The 19,266-nt window shown below is 39.0% G+C and overlaps 1 protein-coding gene across 2 annotated transcripts in view; it reads right to left on the reverse strand.

Moving 5' to 3' along the window:
- Nucleotides 1-19,266, reverse strand: part of brinp2 (bone morphogenetic protein/retinoic acid inducible neural-specific 2) — a 189,472-nt gene that overhangs the window by 70,384 nt on the left and 99,822 nt on the right. For both annotated transcript variants that reach the window (XM_030115651.1, XM_030115652.1), the window contains exons 3-4: nt 3,060-3,250; nt 595-776 (exon numbers count right to left, since the gene is read on the reverse strand). In XM_030115651.1, coding sequence (XP_029971511.1) covers nt 595-776; nt 3,060-3,250 — 373 coding nt within the window. The remainder of the gene's footprint in view (nt 1-594; nt 777-3,059; nt 3,251-19,266) is intronic.

The raw sequence follows: 19,266 nt of genomic DNA on the forward strand, positions 1-19,266 counted from the left end.
CTGTGCAGATGGTCTCAGAGATGAGGACCTGGTCCAAGCTGAGGTCCATCAGCACTCTGGTCAACAGCAGCAGACTCGGACCACCAATGTAAAGAGCTCAAGGAGAGCCTGCATTCATGTGGCAATAAGACTCTCTCATCCTTTTAACAATTTCATTCTTTATGCTTACACCAGTCACAGCTTAACTTAGCCCCAGATATACAGTAATAACATTCATTTAACTTTACTCTGCCGAACTGATTTTTTTTTCTTGTACTTTTCTGTGTGGAACTAATGTTACAAGAGTTTCCCTCTGGGATTAAGAAACCATTTCTATTCTATTCTGTTCTATTTTTGGGAAGCTTGGCATTGGGTTACAATGCATACACTGAGCTTTTAATGAAGCATGGCATTTTCAGAATGCAGTGTTCTTGCTCATTGTCTTTTGCCCTCTATCTCTGAAAAGTGAGTTTGCAAAAAAAAAAAAAAAAAAAAAAAAATCTTGATTTTCGAAGACATTTCAGAGTGTTTATGTACAGTATGCATGTCTTTGTAGATCAGTGCTTGATCATATTGTAAATGGAGATACATTAATAAGAATATAAATCAGCGTACCTTAATAGCCGAGGTGGCGATCTGAAGGTGGTGGAGTCGCCTCAAGGTGCTCTCCCGGTCTGTGAAGTAGGAAGCTGCCAGCTGATGAAGCAGCTCCAGAGACACTACCGAACTGTTGCTGTTGCCTTCCGACTTCTTGTTCAGCTTCTGCTTGTCCAGGAAAATTGTTAAAGACTCTTCTCCTGTGGATCGAGAATCAATCGATAAATCTACTGTTTATGAACAAATGAGTCCATGAAACTTCACTTTAGCGTGCGTTAGACTGACAGTGAAAGACGTAAAGTGACATCCTGGTTTTGTACTTGATATTTCGTTGGCAGACCTTCAGTTTCTCGTCGTAGTTTTGTGGTTTGTCCGCTATAATGTAAATGAGGTATCATTCACTTTGGCTTCACTCCCGTTCATGAAGTCAGTTTTACAACCATCATCACGAAAGCGAGAAAACAAGATTGTACTTTGTTGTATTCTCTTCTGGAATTTATTAGCATGTTTGTGCTCAGACAGAGGGTCGTTATGAATAAGCTCGATTGCTTTTGAGGACAGAGTTTTAGCCTCTGAGACGAACAAAATTCCTGTAAAAGGCTAAAGAAGATGTAGTAATTGTAATGAAAAAAAAAAAAGAAGAAGAAAAAAGTACAGTCCTACACTGGCAGGTAATTTGGTGAGTTAATAACGATGTGAAAAATTTTTCTCCAGGTATAATTAGAGCCAAAACCATTTAAAAAAAAAAAAAAACCTTAGCAAACCCATAATCTCTTTATGCATTTGAGTTCTTTAATTAAAGCATGGGAGTATATCATTAATAATATTTGGACATGAACAGTATAAAACTGATTTTGTTATGTAAAAACTATTATTACAAAGTGATACATTTTGAAGATATTTGGATTTTTGAAAACAATTTTTGCTGTTTGGCTACTTGGGAATAAGATAAACCAGATGTCATATTTTAAAAAATTCAGAGCCGAGCATCTGTTCAGCTTGAGTCTGACCAAAAGCACGATATCCTAGCCTTCGACAAAGCACTCTGTTATTAATGGGCATTAATCACAGTGAGAGCCAAAGAGCTTTTAGAGCCACTAAGAGAACCACAAAGAGACAAACACAGGTTTTACAAATTATGGGTATTGACAAAACTGTGACACTCGGGGTGTTTCTAAAGCCACCCCAATTTACCATGTTCTATTCAGTGCTGTTTTTTTCTGTTTGTTTGTTTTTTTATTATTATTCCTTTAGTTTCTTTCAAATTTTTTGTATTCTACAAATTTATGCATGAAGATTTTGAAAGTGATGCAACACAATAAATGAGCTTAATTGAATATTTTCAGACTTTGCAGCCTATTTCTAACAGCCATTAAGTAAATTTATTCAGTTTAACTATTTAGCAAAATAAACCTCACAGATCAATACAACCATAGCAGATGAGACAGACTGAAAAAGCGGGCCAGACTGTAATGAACACAGTAGTGGAAAACAGCAGGAATTAGATATCGGGGCTGCGCGCTTTCTCTCTGCTGCAGTGTAATTATTGTGCAGACTGGTTCTGCCCATTTAGTTTAGGCTGTTAATTACATACAGAGTCTAACTATCAGTCTCCGACACCGCATTCATCTCTGTTCCGTCTCCCACGCTCCTGCTCCAGTGCATACATCCTGCGATAAGTGTCAGCAGTGTTCGCCGTCTGTGGATGCAAATATCAGAGTGGCTCTTCAGAGGACTCTGCATACGATTTGTCCGCTATGTGAAGTGCGTAGATTCAGAGAGATCATAGCAAGCCTCTGACAACACACAGGTAGAGCTGTATGATATTTTTTTTTTGTTTTGTTTTGTTATGATTGCTATGTCTCTTCTGCATGAATAATGTATTTTTTTATTGACATGGATCTTCATAACATTTACTTCAAATTGTCCTGTAAACACAGCCGACTGTAAAAATGCACCTATTTATCAGTGCTGTGCCGTGCAATGACAAGGATCAGCAGTGTATCGATATCACTAGGTTGTTGCCCTGAATGTTACACGTGGCCTTGGACTTGTTTTTGTGAGGCGCACACAATCAATACTTGTGGCGATTTCTGTTTGGTGAGTTTCTGCTCTCTTCCAGGATGGAGGCTAAAAAGAAATCCAATAGAGAGAGACCCGCACGTAGTAGCAGGTCAGTTTAATCCCTCTTCTGCTTTGTAAGGCTTCGGCAGGTGCACGTAATGTTTGTGGAAAGGAAGGCTGAGTGGGAAATTAGCGCTGCGAGAAATAACCCTCGCTGAAAGTAGCAGGTGCGAGGTGTGGGCGTTGTTCGGATTGTTCTTCGCGTGATATTTCCCCTCAGAAATTGTGCGGACAAAACAACTGTGGCTCCACAGCGACAAGTCTGAGAGTTAAAATTAGGAGCTGTTCTATATTCGGTGTGTTCCGACTTTTCCTAACCCAGGAACAAAGGCGAGTATGACACCCCGGCCCCTTCTTACCTCCCAGGGTAGCAGAAACTAGGAAGTGGGTCCCATATTTCTTGATGAGGTTTTCGTTGATTTGCTGCAGGGTTGGCCGTCGACCCAGTAACCGCAGGTTTCGTAGGAACTCTGGAGCTAAGGGCACTGGAGCTTTGAGGAAACCTCTCTTCTCTGTAGCCAGGCTGTTCACCTTCCAATGGCTGAACTCCCTGCAATGACAGATAAACAGAAATAGATGAATATGCATTTCATTATGTAGATTGTAAAACGAAGGCAGAAGAAAACGGAGGTTAAAAGTTGCACAGTGCCTTCCAACCAGCTGCAGAATCATTAATAGTAAAGCTTGTGCCAACTTTTAGCTTATGTCTTGACTTGGAATATCTTGTATGTTGTCAGCATAGCTCAAAGTAACAGATTAGTCTAATTTGGTATTACTTAGTCTTATTTGGTATTATCCACAACAGATTTTAAGCTGACATTTAGGCTAACTTCCTACTTTTGCATCAAAACAATGAATAATACATCATGAAAAACTATAAAGTCTGTCATTGCCTGTCTATGAACCAGTGCTGGAGTAGAAGGCTTCTTATGCACAGAGAATAAGACAAATACTATCTGGTGCTGTTGGGATCAGAGTTAAAATAGCAATAGGTCAGACTTTGTTCCATTGTCCAGTTTGATTTTCTAGTCCATAAATCCATCTTTCAGTTTCTGTTTCAAAGAAAACGTTTGGAAGAAGAAAAAAAAATCAATCATGAAAAGTTGTTTCTGTGTGCTCTATGTACTGGTTAAAGTGTGACAGCTGAGGCTAAAAATGTTTGATTTTACCTTTTATACCTTTTAAAAACTGAGTTTTTTCCATGAGAAAAAAAAAAAAAAAGCAAAATAATATTTCACATTTCTCTTAAAATAGTTCCCAGAAAATCCACTCTTGTCATGTCAAAATTTCACCTTTCTTAAGATATTACTTAAAATATCGACAATATAATACATAAATCACAGTGAGCTCAAGGCTCAGTCAAAATATTATTTGACAAAAAAAAAAAAAAAAAAAAATCTGACAAAAAGAAACACAAAGTCAAAGTAAGTAGTTTACCTATAAAGCACTTTTCACCGATAAAATCAAAGTGCTGTACAGAACAAGGAAAAGGCTATTTTTTACATATAATGATGCAATATTTAACTAAAAGCGTCTCTAAATTAAAGAGTCTTCAAGTTCTTTTTGAGGGAGTCCACAGACTCCACCAATCGGAGCGACAGGGCCAAGTGGCTCCAGAGTCTGAAGGCCACAGCCTGAAAGGATCGGTCTCCCACGTCTTAAATCTAGCCTGAGGACCGAAGGCTTCTCTGTGAGGAGTCGGGGCACAACAAGTCTGTAACGCACTGGGGGGGCCTCACCACGCAATGCTCGGAAAGTCAGAACTTACATTTTAAAATTGACCCGAGACTGTCGTCGTGACAGTTTATGAAGCATGAGGTTATTTACAAACTGAGAAAACTTTGGTTTCATTTGTTCACTTTTCACCTACAATGAATGTCAAGATTAATCTCTCACATAAAGTTATATTAAATTGTATATGTGGGTCATGGCCTTATTCAAGGAAATTAGTAATTGACCTCTGGGCTTCATGAAACACACACTTCTTTAAACAGTCTAGAAGGAATAACTTAGGGGAAATATTTAGGAAATGAAAGAATATAATGAAAAATGCATTTAGGTGACTTTCAGTGACTTGTGATGGTGTTTAAAGGTTCTTGCACCTTTCATTCATTTTTATCTTGATAAAAAATTGTTGAGAGTCAAGAGGATTGTTAGATTGTATTTACCATGACAGTTGCCACCGAATGGCTAAAAGTATAGATAACTGTCGCCTTTTAATATAGCCAATGCAATAATACTTGACTATTCAACATAAAAAACAAGTAGAAAAAGGAAAATACACCACCGTGATCTGTTACACCGGAGGCAACGCTTAGTTCATTTGAAGTCTACTGATGACATAAATTGCACTCTATACGTGAGACTGAGTGACATTTAAATAGTAGACCTTAAGTGAATCCAGTTCTTTAGCTGTCTAGACAAATGCCAGGAAACTGCAATTACCTAACAAATGGCCAACAAGTCACAGTGGCAGGCGGAGCGATGAGTCTGGAAAATTCATCCATTTCAAGTGGCTGATAATAATTTTATCACTTTTTTTCCTGCCACAGTGGAACCCTGAGGTATGTTAGGATATGCAAATATGAGCAGGGAAATACAGATCCACCTCATCTGCATACATTTGCTGGAAAACAATGTTGTATATTAGTGCACTGTGTTCAAATTTGCTATGAGCAAAATACCAGCGGTGACACTCTGTTTTCCCATGAGTGTACTCTCGCTTGTGCTCACACTCAAGACTGGAACATGCACAGAGGGAGGTGCATATACAGCATTATTGTCTCAGATTCCCTGGGGCTGACCCTGCAATGGCTTTTGCGGTCAAAAGTTTACTATTACCTACAACGCAGTGCTATAATTTGACTGGTGACAGCTCAGTGGCTGCAGTAGAATACATACAGTGCACCAATTCCCACCCTAATATACTGTAAATATGCATAAGGTCGTTCACAAGCACAACAGTACAGCCGACGATCGGCCTGCAATTATTTTCAGGTGCCACGTTGCACATTAGTCTTCAAAGAAGAGCTGGAATTTGTAACAATTTAACAGGAAGCATGACAAAGCTTTTCTTGAATGGCCTAGGGAGCACACGGTCAAACTATTCTTTCATTAGGAGGTTCATTCGCACAAAATGCACCAATTAATGTTTGTAGCCTGGCCACAGACATGGTGCAATTTGTACAAGCTATCATTATCTGAGGCCCCATTGTTCAGTCATGAAAGCAAGGCAATTCAGGGAAGCTGAGTCCAAGGGCACTGTTTGGAGCTGCAAGAGAAATGTTTGGGAAAAAAAAAAAAGAGAGAGAAAGGCAGCAGGGAAACTTTTGATTTTTCCCTCGGTCTGCTTGGCTCTCTGCAGTGTGTGGTCGTTAGTGGAAATTCACTCCACATACAGAAAATATCCATCCATTGCATTGTATGGATGGAAGTAGTTGTACTTGTGGTTGAAGTATTTCATATTCATTGAGTCCTAAAAACATTAATTTACTCAGATAAAAACATATAACTGTGCAGGTCACAAAAAAAGCTGAAGCTATAAACAAAGAGTAGGTTAAAATAGAGGTAGCTGTGAAATGTTATTTATTTTATTTGTTTTATTGCTTGTTTTATTCATAAAAATGAATAGATTAATTTTGCGCTATATCTGAACCAAGAGAAAAACCCTAAATGCCTCACCGGTGTAAAGTCTGTAAACATGTGTTCTATTTTCTGAACTGGAAATCATGACAAAGGGTGAGGCTTGCACAAGTAAACCAACTCGCTGTCACTGTTGGGCTGTTGCAAATATCGCTGTACCTAAAGTTTCCCGCAGAACATTGCTGACTAAGTATCATTGTGAAAGTAGAAGAACGAGACAGCAGAACTGAATAAAATGTGTCAAAACCCTATTTTTCCCTCTAACACGGAGAGGGAAATACTCCGAGGGACCTCTGAGCATCGGATGATGCCGAGACTGAAAGTTTCTTTGAGAGCACTGGGAATCCTCTGAAAGTGGATCAGTTATTTCCACATAACATCAGGTTTGACCACGCCAGAGATCAATATGTCGGGCTTTATTCACCAAGAGCTATAAAAGTAATGACTAAGAGCCGATACCCTGCCAAAAAGAGGACAAACAATGGCTTCAGACTACTTGTTCATAAATGTGGGAGAAAGGTTTGAACAGACACACCAGAAATGTACGAAATACACCTGAAACATCAGACTGCGTCTCAGAAACCTTTCTAACCAAACAAGGAAAGCCGAAACGATCCTTGGTCAATCTCTTTCATCTAGCCAGGCTGTCTATGATGCGAGGGGATCTGGGGGATCTTTAGCGTTGTGAAACGTCCCCGCCCACTCATTAGAGCCGCTTTGTTCTGCTGCCCTACAGTAGTAAATACTGCAGTGCACATCCCTCATTCATCAGAGCGCAGCAGTTCAAATTAAACCTTTGAAAACAAAATAACGAGAAAAAAAAAAGAGGCAAGAAGTGGACTTGGGATCAGAGGTTTTTTGAGTTTGAATCCTACACTGGACAGGTCACCACTGAGGTTCCCTGAACAAGACCTTTGACCCCACTATCAGCTCCCTGGAGCACCGTCATGTGGCTGCCCACTGCATGAAAAATAGGATCAGCAACAAAAAATAAATAAATAAATATTCAGAAAACCGTATTCCAGCTTAAGCGATTCAATTGTTCATTTCACATTCAAAAATGAGAAACACTTCTCCATTTCCCATTACCACCTGAATCGTTTTCATGATATGTTCTCAGCAAAGTGGCTGATTTTGCAGCAATGAAATGCAATCTCTTAAAATACTGTAAAGCTCTTAACATATTTATTTCTCGCTGAATCCTGAATTAACTTGGAAAAAGAAAGCAATTCAAGTCAAACAGTAAACATTGTACTGAACCGTCTATGTCGAATCTGTGAAGAGAATATTTTTTTGTCTTCAATATCCACACATGAGTTTTATTTGTCCTCACTGCATATAAAGTAGAATTTGTGAAAACATTCATAAAATTAACACTTATTCTCTCAGCAGTCATTTATACGCGCAAACTGTATTTCCAATTGCAACGCTGATGCTACAGCTTTGCGTCTGTTTTTGTTTTGTTTTTTTATCCCCTTTAAGTTTTGTGATTCCTTGACTCATTCTTGCTGACTGGCTTCTCACAGCTTGAAACATCAGCACCAACTTCTGCCAAATGAAACATTACACGGATATTTTTTTTCTTCAGTGATACTTACACTATCAAGACTTTTCATTCTTCTACCTGCTTTTTCCACAATATTCTCTCCTTGGAGTCGCAGACATCTCACTTGATCCAGGCTGATATTGCTCGGCTACATGATAGCAGTACAGCTTTGCCCTTTGTTCTCTGTAAAAACAATATCTGCCTCATCCTTCTCACTGATCCGTCTGTGATGATTGCTGCAACCACACAACATCTTATTTTTTCAAACTGCCCCTCATTTGTAATACACTGGTAGGACAATAACAGCAGGAAAATTGCTACTATATATTTTGGTCTGGTACAATCCAGTAAAAAAAAGGTGTTCTTTGGGACTGTGATTTGTTGCGCTGTTTTGGATTTAAAGCAAATTATAGTAAACAGATCCCCTCCACTAGACAGGTATAAATAAACCCCTTCAACTGTGGAAGTTTGTCTGCTCCTCTCTGTATCCGGTAATATTACAAGGTCCGTCAGCGTTTTCACAAGGTTACCCAGTGGCACTTTGAAGGAAGATCCCACTTAGGATTGTTGTTAAGAATCAGCTTCAAAGTTTTTTCCCCCATTCTATAAAATGCAGTTTTTAGAACAACGTCATCTCTGTCGGTCTTAATCGCTCTCTTATATACAGTTTTGGAAAAGACTGGCTTTAAATGCCAGTATGTGCTGGAGTGTTTTTGTGATCTCAGTCTGACCTGATCGAGACAAAAAGACTCTTTGTATTGGAACATTTCTTCAGGTGTATTTAATTCAATATGCCCAAGGTTGTTTATCTACCCAAAACACTTTAGATTTGCTGCAGAATAAGTTTGATAATGTTGATTCAGGTGGAAATGTCAGAAAACAGCATCTGGCTTATGTGGTTAAAGTTAATGCTGCAGGTTTGTATTTCATAATACAAAGAGATATGACTGGTAAACAAAAGAGAAAAGGAGATTTATTGAAGGAGCAGAGGTAGTCTAACTCATGAAAGAGATGAAGAAAACATGAGAGCCCATCAATACTTTAAGACATGAAGGTCAGTCATTCCAAAAAACTCAAGAACTTGGGAAGTTTCTTTAAGTGCAGCTGCAAAAAAAACCCCCATCAAAGGTGTGATTAAACTGTCTCTCATGAGGACCGCCCCAGAAAGAGGAACCCAAAACTTCCCTCTGCTCCTGAGGACGGGTTCATTCAAGTTTCCATCCTTAGAAATCACCAATTAAGAGCACCTCAGATTAGAGCCCACATCAATGCTTCAAACAGCAGACACATCTAAACACGGCAGAAGCTCCGCGAAAGAAACCTTTCACGGTGGAATAAGACACCAATCGAAAGAGGAGACCAGAGGAATGGACATCACACCAGCTGGAAGCTGCGCTTGATTGAAATGAACCCAGATTTAGAATGTTTGATTCCAGCTGCCATGTAGTTTTGGGACAGAGAGAGAGAAAGAGAGAGAGAGAGAGAGAGAAATAACAATAATAGTTGAGGATTTTGTGTGTTTCATTTCTGGTTCAAAAATCCATCAGCACAATGAGTAGAAACACACCTCCGGGCTCACTCCGGGCAGCGTGACCCAGAAGCAGAGTGATGAGTGACCTGCATCTGATGGGCTGCCCTGCGCAGTCACTTGACCTGAACCAGTTGGGGCTGAGTTTGATCGGATTGCTGAGGAATGTCCAACTGGACAGCACATGTGGGAGTTACTTTGCATCAGTGCAAATGTTTCATTAATGGAAAAAAATGCAAGTGAAAATACAACAATTCCAAGTGTACAATTGAGTTTATTTTCGTATTTTTTTTAATTTTTTTAATTTTTTTGGTGTTGTGTGGTTTTATAGTGTAGAAAAAAACCTTAATGTATGACAACAGAGGTCACTTAATTATCTGTGGCTACCTATGAAACTCAACAATGTGTCAACACACATTCTGCTTAAAATTAATGCCTGATTTAACTGATGTGTATTCTCATGTCATGAGGAAATCTCAGCTCCGTTCAGTCCACTTCATGTGTTATTTTTTAACTTTATCATATCGTCCTGGTTTCAAGCTGTGAAAAACTCTTCCTCATGAATTCAACAACAAACTAAAACCAGATGACTGCGGGAGGGTGACACTGTCTGAATGCTGAAGTGCACGCACTTCTAAAGCTTTCCAAACTTCAAGCGAAACGGAACGGTCAAAGTCAGTCCAGTAACAAATATAGCCATTCCAATCCCAGCAGCGGTTACATGACAAATATCCCAAACCAAAGGTCAGTCTCATTTGAATGCAGCAAACTATTACAATTAGTCTGCAGCTATCACATGCATCAGCAGGCATTAGTTTTAGCTCAGCATTTAGTACAGAGAGTCGCAGGATGGCAGCCAGTAGTTGCACACTGATTAACTGGGCCTGATATAGACTGATGTGTTTTCTGAGCCGCTCTACAGTGACTGAGCACGGCGGAGGGGAGCTGCCGGCGACAGGGCCGGAAAGCAAAGAAGCACAGTGCATCATTTACTTTTCTCCTCGCTCCGCTCTCTAAGAGTTAATGGTGAGACTGCTGGCTGACCGTTTGCCTAATGATGATAGATGGTGTTAATTAAAAGGTTTTAGCACAGCGCTGATTGCACCTGCAGCTCCGGCGCTCAGTTTCGCCGAAGCAGAGGGCATTTCTTTTTGTTGTTGTTTTAACAAATGAAAGGGAACGAGGTCTCTGGATATGCATACGTTTCTCTTAAGTGTTCCTCCTTGCAGCACGTTGGAAAGTCACACCTGGATGTTATTAGCTTTCAGATGGAGAGCGAGCACTGGATGGCTCTCGGGGTGAATACACACCCTGCATCTGACAGATGCTTTGCATGAGTGCAGCTGTGACTGAGTCCTGTGAAAGCCAACCACAGATGTGCCTCTGAAGATACATATTTAAGTATTTAAATCTTGAATTATACCAGATCTGACTTATTAAACATTTAGATATATGGATGTAGTCTTGAGCAGGGGCTGAAATGTCAAACATTAATTTTGTGGGGTTTTTTTATATTCAGATGGAAAAACATGTCATACAGAAGAGCAGTACATTCACTGACAATAAAAGGTTGTTAATATGTTCAACTTCAAGGGTCACAGATGTCACTTCAATTGAAAGCAGTAGAAAGTTTCTTATATAATCTTTTTCTTTCACTTTATATATTATTTTCTTAAGTCACGTTATACTTGTAGTGGGTGCAGAACATCTGAAGCTGTGATTATTTTTCTATGTCCAACTTTCTAATACATAAACTAACTTTGATATTTATTTAATATTAATAGTTAGCCAGTGTTTTACATGTTTCTAAGCAAGTATGCGGTCCAATAACTTGAACCTGACAATAAACACAGACATAGTGAGTTTTGGGCCATTTTTGAGAATACCTGTGTTCGTTTGACCTGTGCTATTATATTTTAATAGAGCAGTAGTGTAAGAAAAATCAAACAGCCTGAGAGTTTATTTTGTTTGTTTATTATTTACTGCATCTAAAAAGAAAAAAAAAATTGTATTCAAAACACTGCTACAGAATAAATGTTCATCGGTTATTTTTAACATTTTGACAGCAGATGTGATGACAGAAAACAGGCCAACTGATTGTTTTTTCTTTTTCTTTGGTGTTCAGCAATGACTTGATGTTTCATAATATTATCTACATGAAAAAGCTGCCAAATATGTCAGTGATATTTACCAAAAAGCATATCTAGTTATGGAAAAGACTGCTAGAAGAGACACAAAAAGCAACTGACCTCATTACTGACTGTCTAAATTATGTAATTTAATATGTAATAATTACAAATATGTCGTGTGAAATTTGGGTGGACATGGAGGCTTGAGATGCATAGGAGGTTTAAAGCGCGCTGCAATCATCACTGGGACTTTCAGACTGCTGCATGCAGCCTAAAGCAGACCCACTTCCGAGCAATCAATCAGTCAGAACAACACTTATTGTATATGCCGCCTACACATTTTTGTTCTCACCAGTGTGGAAGATAAATCTGCAGCGCTTAATACTAACAGGTAACAGATGTTGTGGGAGAGGCAGACAAAGGCAGAGAGCCACAAGCCTATTTGTTCCAAGCTTTGACCTGTAATGAGAAGTTTGTGGCGTGGTAAATGAACAGAGCCCAAAACCTATAATGAGCAGTTTCACCTGAATAAGGAACAGTCTCACCTATTAATAAGAAGCGACCCACATATGACTTCCTGTTATTTCTGGAATATGTGCTTGCTGAAGTGCACATCCTTCAAGTGTCTCCATGAAAATTGTCCCCTGCTGCTCTCACCCAGTCCCCCATGGAAATGAGCCTTGATCTTTGAGAAGATCAAGTGTGATTTTTTTTCTCTCTTTTTTTTAACCCATCTCGCTGAGTGTTTATCGTATTCAGGGAGCCTTGGTTACGACTGAGATGAGGATCTGAAAAATACACTGAGCAGAAAGTGACAAGGACACTTTTTGGAAGTGATGACAACAACTGAAAACCAATATGATCTCGTTTTTTTTTTTTTTGTGGAAAGGTTTTCGTCCTTCATACAGCAATATTAGAATAAAATTGTGTTCAATTTCATTATGGCAGTAGATTATCTCGCCAGTTTTATCATGCATAGCTGTCTGTGGCGATGAGGAACTGATTTTAGAGCTAATGTGAAACGACTTGAATTGCTTTAAAAGAGAAAAGTTTGGATGGTTAGAATAATGACTGACATTCTCATTATTTCCTCATACATCTCTCAGCTGGAAGCTAACCCGGTCATGTGGCTCCTGTAAGCTGCCACACAGCATGTCATGTCAAACAGCCGACTAAAGGTTATTAATCCCAAATGGTTTGAATGAATGAAGCTATACTGCTCAGTTTCAGTTTTATTTTTTCCACCAGAAGGCTGAGTCACCAAGTCTATCTTCTTCTTCTGGGATCTCGGTTCATTAAAACACCCTCCTGTCTTTTGGGAAACCACTAGAAATAGACCCAGCACCCATGTTGGAGGGTGGAAGCCAGAGCATGATTTTTTAATGATGCCTGAGTTGTTCCCATCAGAGTCGTTATACATCTCCTGAAAGGAATTAAACTGGGAAGTTCACTGCAGAAGACCCCAAACGGCAATCCCATAATGACAGCTAATGGCAGCTGTGATGTGGAAGGGGACGGATAAAGACGATTTGTGGCCAAGGCTTTACTTCATTTTAACACATCCATGGCAGATTTGACATCACTTTGAGGTGAACACTGAAAAGTTTTTTTTGGGGGGGAAAAGTTTGAAAAAAGTAGTGGCCCGGATTTGTGAGTTTACACTGTGGAGGGAAAGTCAAACCAATTTAATGTGTGGTGATGTTAAATTTGCACGGAGTGTCCTAAATCTGCGAAAGGCATCACCTGCCTACTTACGAAGCTGGCGTATCTGGGTTGAGTGTCTCTGTCAGCTATTTTTGAAATTTGTCATGCTACAGCTCAGTGTTGTTGGCTTGAGATACTGAAACATATACAATATTTGTCAATGGCACTGCAGAGATCTGAAGTAATCACGGCACATCGGAGGAGCTTGTTTTAAGTGATAGTGTAATGTATTTTACATACAGCTGCTTGAAATGACTCAAGGCAAAATATTTGAAATAAAATTCACCAAATTTTTCACTTCAAATAAATCTCTATATAAAAAGAATCTACCTAAATCCTTTAGGTAGATTCTTTTTCAGTCCTGTTCTCTTTTATCAAATCGGAGCTTTGCGTCCCTCGTGCATAGAAACACCGTGGTTCAAGTTTCACGAGGTGCTTCCTGTTGTCATCACAGTTAGTCCACATTTTAAGTAATCACACTCCAGCCGGGTGGAACTGCAGCATGCAGCTCAAACTGTGGTTCCAAGCTGAGGTGTGGGACCCCCGAGAGGGGCAACAGAGATCACAGTGGAGGTCAGAGGTTTTTCCACTTTGTGGTCATCAAAATTACATTTATACACAACAAAGAATAGTGCAGAAAAAAAATGAACAGTCTGCCAATAAAAATATTAAGAATGTCTGTACCACAGAGCCTTAGAGCTCTTCTATGAAAAACCCAGAAAAAAATAATTGTTTTGAGCCTGAGTGCTGATTCTACAGCTCCATTAAGGAATTATTATTTATTGTTTCTAAGTTTTATTTAATTCTGTTTTATTTTTATTTCTTACATACAGTCTTTAAAAAGTCATTTTCAACTGGCCATTAAACAAATAGGTTGAGGAAATAGAATCTGCCGTTAAGCGTCATTAGTTTGTGCTGTGACAACCAGCCGGAGAGCGTGCCCTCGCCGCGGAAAAAAAAAAAAAAAAATCCTGGAGGAAACACTGTGACTGTTATTAATTGAAGTTGCCCACATTTCATAGTTGTTTGGTGTGCATCTTTGTTTTTTTCTTCACACTGCCTCGAGAAATTTTATGTTTGCCTTAATGGCCCTCAAAACTTTGTAAAAGTGAAAAAAAGAACAACAGAATGCTCAGAAATTGATTTCACTGAAAATATTCGAACTCCAATTAAATAAAGATGTATTTGAAAGAAAAAGAAAAAAAAAGTTTGGCATCCTGGGTGCAGGTCATCTTCTAAAAGCCTCGTACAGCATACACCTTTTTAAGAATAGATTTATGTTGAAATGATAACCAAGTGCTGTGGATATGTACATTCCTTTTCCATGTCTGTGGAAAAATGCGAATAGGCGGTAACACTCAAGTCATATTCTCAAGCTCTAGTTTTCCAATAACTGTGCAAAAAGCATAATAAAAAAAGAAAGCATGACAGACACAAAGCATTCAAATCTGTTTACCTAATTGGTAAGGGTGATACTGAAATAATGAGGACTTTATTAAATAATAAATGAATAAATAAATAATATAGTCTAGATGTGGTGTTGATTCAGAGGTGTCAAGTTTATATCAGGAAACACATTTTGCACAGGCTGGCTTAAGGAATGAAAAAAGGAAAAAAAAGTTAACCCTGAGAACTTGTGATCGTGCTGTGAATCCGATCGCAGATTTATCTGCCTGCTTGTATTAGTATCATGCCGGAGAAATCAAGGAGCTGAACGCCTCGCTCTCCCTGTTAAATTTCTCTTAGCTATTTTGAGTGTGCAAGTGCATGTGCCTGTGTGTGTGTGTATGTGTGTAAAACAGGAGGCTGATGTGTCCTATTTCCCTTCAAAACGAGAAAAACTAGGTTTTAGGTTTATTAATATTTGCATCCACGCATCTCGCTCCCAAAAGAGAGACGAGGTCTATTACTTCAGCGTGAGATAACCCTTTCTGCACTAAAATGAATTCATTCTAAATGAGAAAGCTTCAATTTGATTGTTTCTCAGGCTGAATAATTGCTCTGAAAGACCCTGAGATTAAATATCTCAGGTGTCTGTGACATAAAAAAGTGCACTGCCACTGTTAATTTGTCGAGATATGCTCTGCCTGTCTCGATGTGTTACTCCTGCCACTTTCCAGTAATGCATTTCAGAGAAGGAAGGGCTATATGGGCACTTGCATAATTCATAACTTTTACTGCATGGGAGAGATGACTTATCGATGTGTATAGGTATCCCTGAATCACCCAGTAACAAAAAAAAGTTTCTGAAGGGGTTTTGGGTAGACTGGATTGATATGCTCACTTGAATTGCAGATACATGTACTGAAATATGATAATTAGCTAAAAATAATTGCAAATAATGAGGGTTAACAGGGTTAAAAATAACTCAAATGAAAATATGAAAACTGTGTCTGATAAGATTTAGTTTTAAAACCTGCATTATGATACATATTACACATTCTTTCCTCCCCAGTAGAAGTACAACTGAAAAAAAAGTACTACTGCTTTGTAAAATTATTATTTTTTAATAAGACATGGAAAGAAGTGAGTGAAAGATATATTTTCTTTCAGAAATAATTGAACAACTGAACTTTTGGCAGTGTGTGATGCATTGCTGTTCAGTCTGCTGAATCAACAAAGGGGTCTACAAACTCTCTTGGAAGTAAAAAAAATAAAATGATGTTGAACTTTTTTTTAATTATTATTATTAATTACTACACAACAATTTGAATATTATTTGAGTGAAGTACCAACAATGATGAATACTGTGACTGTGTAATTGCATCTATTTATAGATCATTGTATATCTCTGTTAATCAGTTTCAAACTGATTTTACTGATATCCCAATTGCTGTACTTTGTTTCTTTGTCCCTCTTCTGCCAGTTAAACATAACATGTCAGAAAGAACAAAATTGCTTTCTCAGAGAATGCACTAATTCAGCCTGCAGACAAAAGCAAAGCAGAGAAATGTCACTTTTTCTTATTCCGTAATAGAGACAATTTCAGCCAAATTAGATCAGGCACTGTTAGAGGCATGGGTGGATCTTTCCCCCCAATACCGACCTCCACCACCAACTCCCACCCAGCACTTAGTGAATTGAGAACGAACCTTGGAATTATAATTCAAATTGACTCTTGGTAAATTGAAAGTGAGAGCGTGCGAGTGGCGGGCATACAAATGCAACTTATTCTGCTTTTTTACTGTCTTCTTACTGTCAGGCCGGAAAAATCAAGAGCGAACCAAAGAGCTTGCTTGCTGGTGGCTTTTCTTTTCTATTTTTTTTTTTTTTTTTTTAATAATCCTGCTGGGATGTGATAATTGAATCAGCACGTTAATACAAAGATATGACGGCCCTTATTATCACAGTTGGATGATATCCTGGTGTGTGTCCATTTTGCCACCCCATTAAATACTGCATGCGGACAGGTCTCAAATGTGGATGGATGGTTAAATGAAAACACAATCCAGGTTCTTTTACAACTTAATAATATGTTTCTAATGCTGAAAGGTTGTTGTCATTCAATGAGACATTTTTTTAAACATATTTTGTTCTGCATGAGCATGTGGCAGCAGAAAGAGTTCAGGAATTACAGTGCTGTCTATTGTACTCTGTAGGTGAACAGAGCTGCTTTAAAATATCTGGGAGAGTTGAAAGAGGAGAGAATGAATACCGAGTGAAGAGGCAGCTTCACAATGTGGAGCTGTTGTAGCTCCTGTTGCTAATCATAGGTTTTGTATCCAATAAATCTATCTGCGCCAAAAGCTAGTGAATCTATTTGTAGGCGACGTGAGAAAGTTATTTATTCCATTGTGTATCTTTCCAATAATGACAATATCTTTTCAGTCTTGTGTTGCGGAGGATGCAGGATCCCTCCAGTGCCTTGTATTGGCTTTCTTTACAGAAGATACCGCAACACAAATAATATTCACTGTGATGTCCATTATGACATTCCTATTTCCCTCATTCTAAAATTTGGAAGTTGCATGGTATTGTCAAACTTACTTCCAGTATTTGAAGTATTTCTGACTAATAAGTCCCAGAATATGTGGCAATAGTTAGCGTCCGGACTCCTGTACAGCCTCCAGCATCTTGGGACTTGGAAAACTGGGATTCCTGTGTTGCTGTGAGGAAAAATCTAAAAAGACACTTCCAGCATCATGTTTTGGGGCTGTTCCTCTGCTAAGGGTACAAGAATATTTCAACACATTGAAGTTCCGGATGAACAAGGCAACATCCTTAAATGTGGGATGACAGTCTCCTTCCCTCGGCAAGAACATTGCTCATGGGTTGGTTTCCCAGCTTGACAGTCACTCAAAACATGTGAACAAGGTGACAAAGGAGTGGCTCGACAGAACACACATCAGATAACGGAGTAGCCTAGCCAGTCTCCAGGCTGTAATCTCATAGAAAATCTGCAGTGGAAGCTGAAGGCAACTGTCAGCCTGAAGAACTGAAGGACTGTGACAATAGCATTGGACCAAAATCCTTCTTTAGATGTGCGTGAACCCGGTGATTCTAATATCATTTGAATAAATTCAAATAAGCATATACATACTTACGCATACAATGTTCTTTGAGGGTAATTTTTTTCCGGTCTCTATTAAAAACATTCGTCACTGCTGTGGCGTCTCACCTTGACATTTTCATGTAGATACGTGATCACTGTTCACTTGCAGCACCCGTTGTTTCGCTGTTGGATTAGGGCACACAGCACCAGGAAATGCACCTTGCAGTGTCCTAGAAGCCTCAAAAAGTGAGCGCCGCGGCAGTTTGCGTGTTTCCATTACTTTGCCAGTTCCCAGAGTGCTAAACATTAGGCGTACTGCCAAACAACACAATGTGGTCGAGCTAACCGGTTCTTAGCACAACCTGGCCACCGTCTGCTCTTATCCATATGGTCAATTTGTCTTCCGCCCCCACACTGAAGTGAAAACAAACGAGAGTGCGTGCAAACACACACACACACTCTCCCCTACTTCATTTCCAGAAAAAGCACTGCCTCCCTTCTCCCCTCTTTACCCAGTCCCTCTTAATTCTTATTGTCAGGTTTTTTTGGGCTGCTTTTTTCCCCTCTGAATGGCTTCCTTCCTTGTCCCTCTTTACCTTGCATCTCTTTCTTTCTTTCTTTCCTTTCCCCATTTATCTGTTTTTGACCTGCTAACATTTGGACAAAGACTGAGTTCTCCGGTTGCCTTGCTATTCCCTTTCTAGCACCTCTTCTGTCTGCTGTTCCACAGACAGTTTGCTGCTATAACAGTAAACTACCGCCGAGTTTATTCCACCAAGAGATTTTTCTGGTGATCATGGAAAGGTAGGATAAGTCAGAACTAAGCAACCATAATACTATAAAATCATGATTTTATCTATAACTTTAGGCCATAAATGACAGAAAAAAGATAAAAGTATTTTTTTTTTCTGAATAGACAGTCCAAGTCATTTAGTTGTTTCTTGGGTGATTCAAGGAAAAATGTCATTACTGTATAGTCTCACAGAATGTTTTGACAAAATGTAGTTGGTTGTTTTTCAATATTTGTTCTCTTTGGCAAAGTAGCAAATCCTTGCAACAGAATTTAAGACGGGTTGCAAAAACCGATGTCAACGAAATCTTGTTCCTCACATATTTTGTTGTTTGCCAAACCGTGACTCATTCAGTTATAAGACACAGCATGGAGCACAAAGCTGTCAACCTGCTTGTATAACAGTGCTAAAAAAACATCAGATGCCAATGAACATGAATGTGAAAGACCCAACAGGGGTTTGTCTGGAGTCAGTTGCCATTGGTAACGCGATGCACAATACTGTTACTCAACTGAAGAGGACAAACCTGGCGACGCACAGTTTGAAAAGATGGCACTTCTGACTTGGCATGTACTGATAATCCACCTGCAAACAGCAAAGTGAACACTCTTTTTTCCTGAATGTCACTGAAACTTAATGAGTATTCCTACTATTAAAGACACGGAAGAGGTGTCAGCTTTGTGATGGAAACATACTTATCAGTCTGCCATTAAAACACTTACTGTGTGTGTGTT

Source organism: Salarias fasciatus, chromosome 18, assembly GCF_902148845.1.
Source record: "Salarias fasciatus chromosome 18, fSalaFa1.1, whole genome shotgun sequence".
Lineage (NCBI taxonomy): Eukaryota > Metazoa > Chordata > Actinopteri > Blenniiformes > Blenniidae > Salarias > Salarias fasciatus.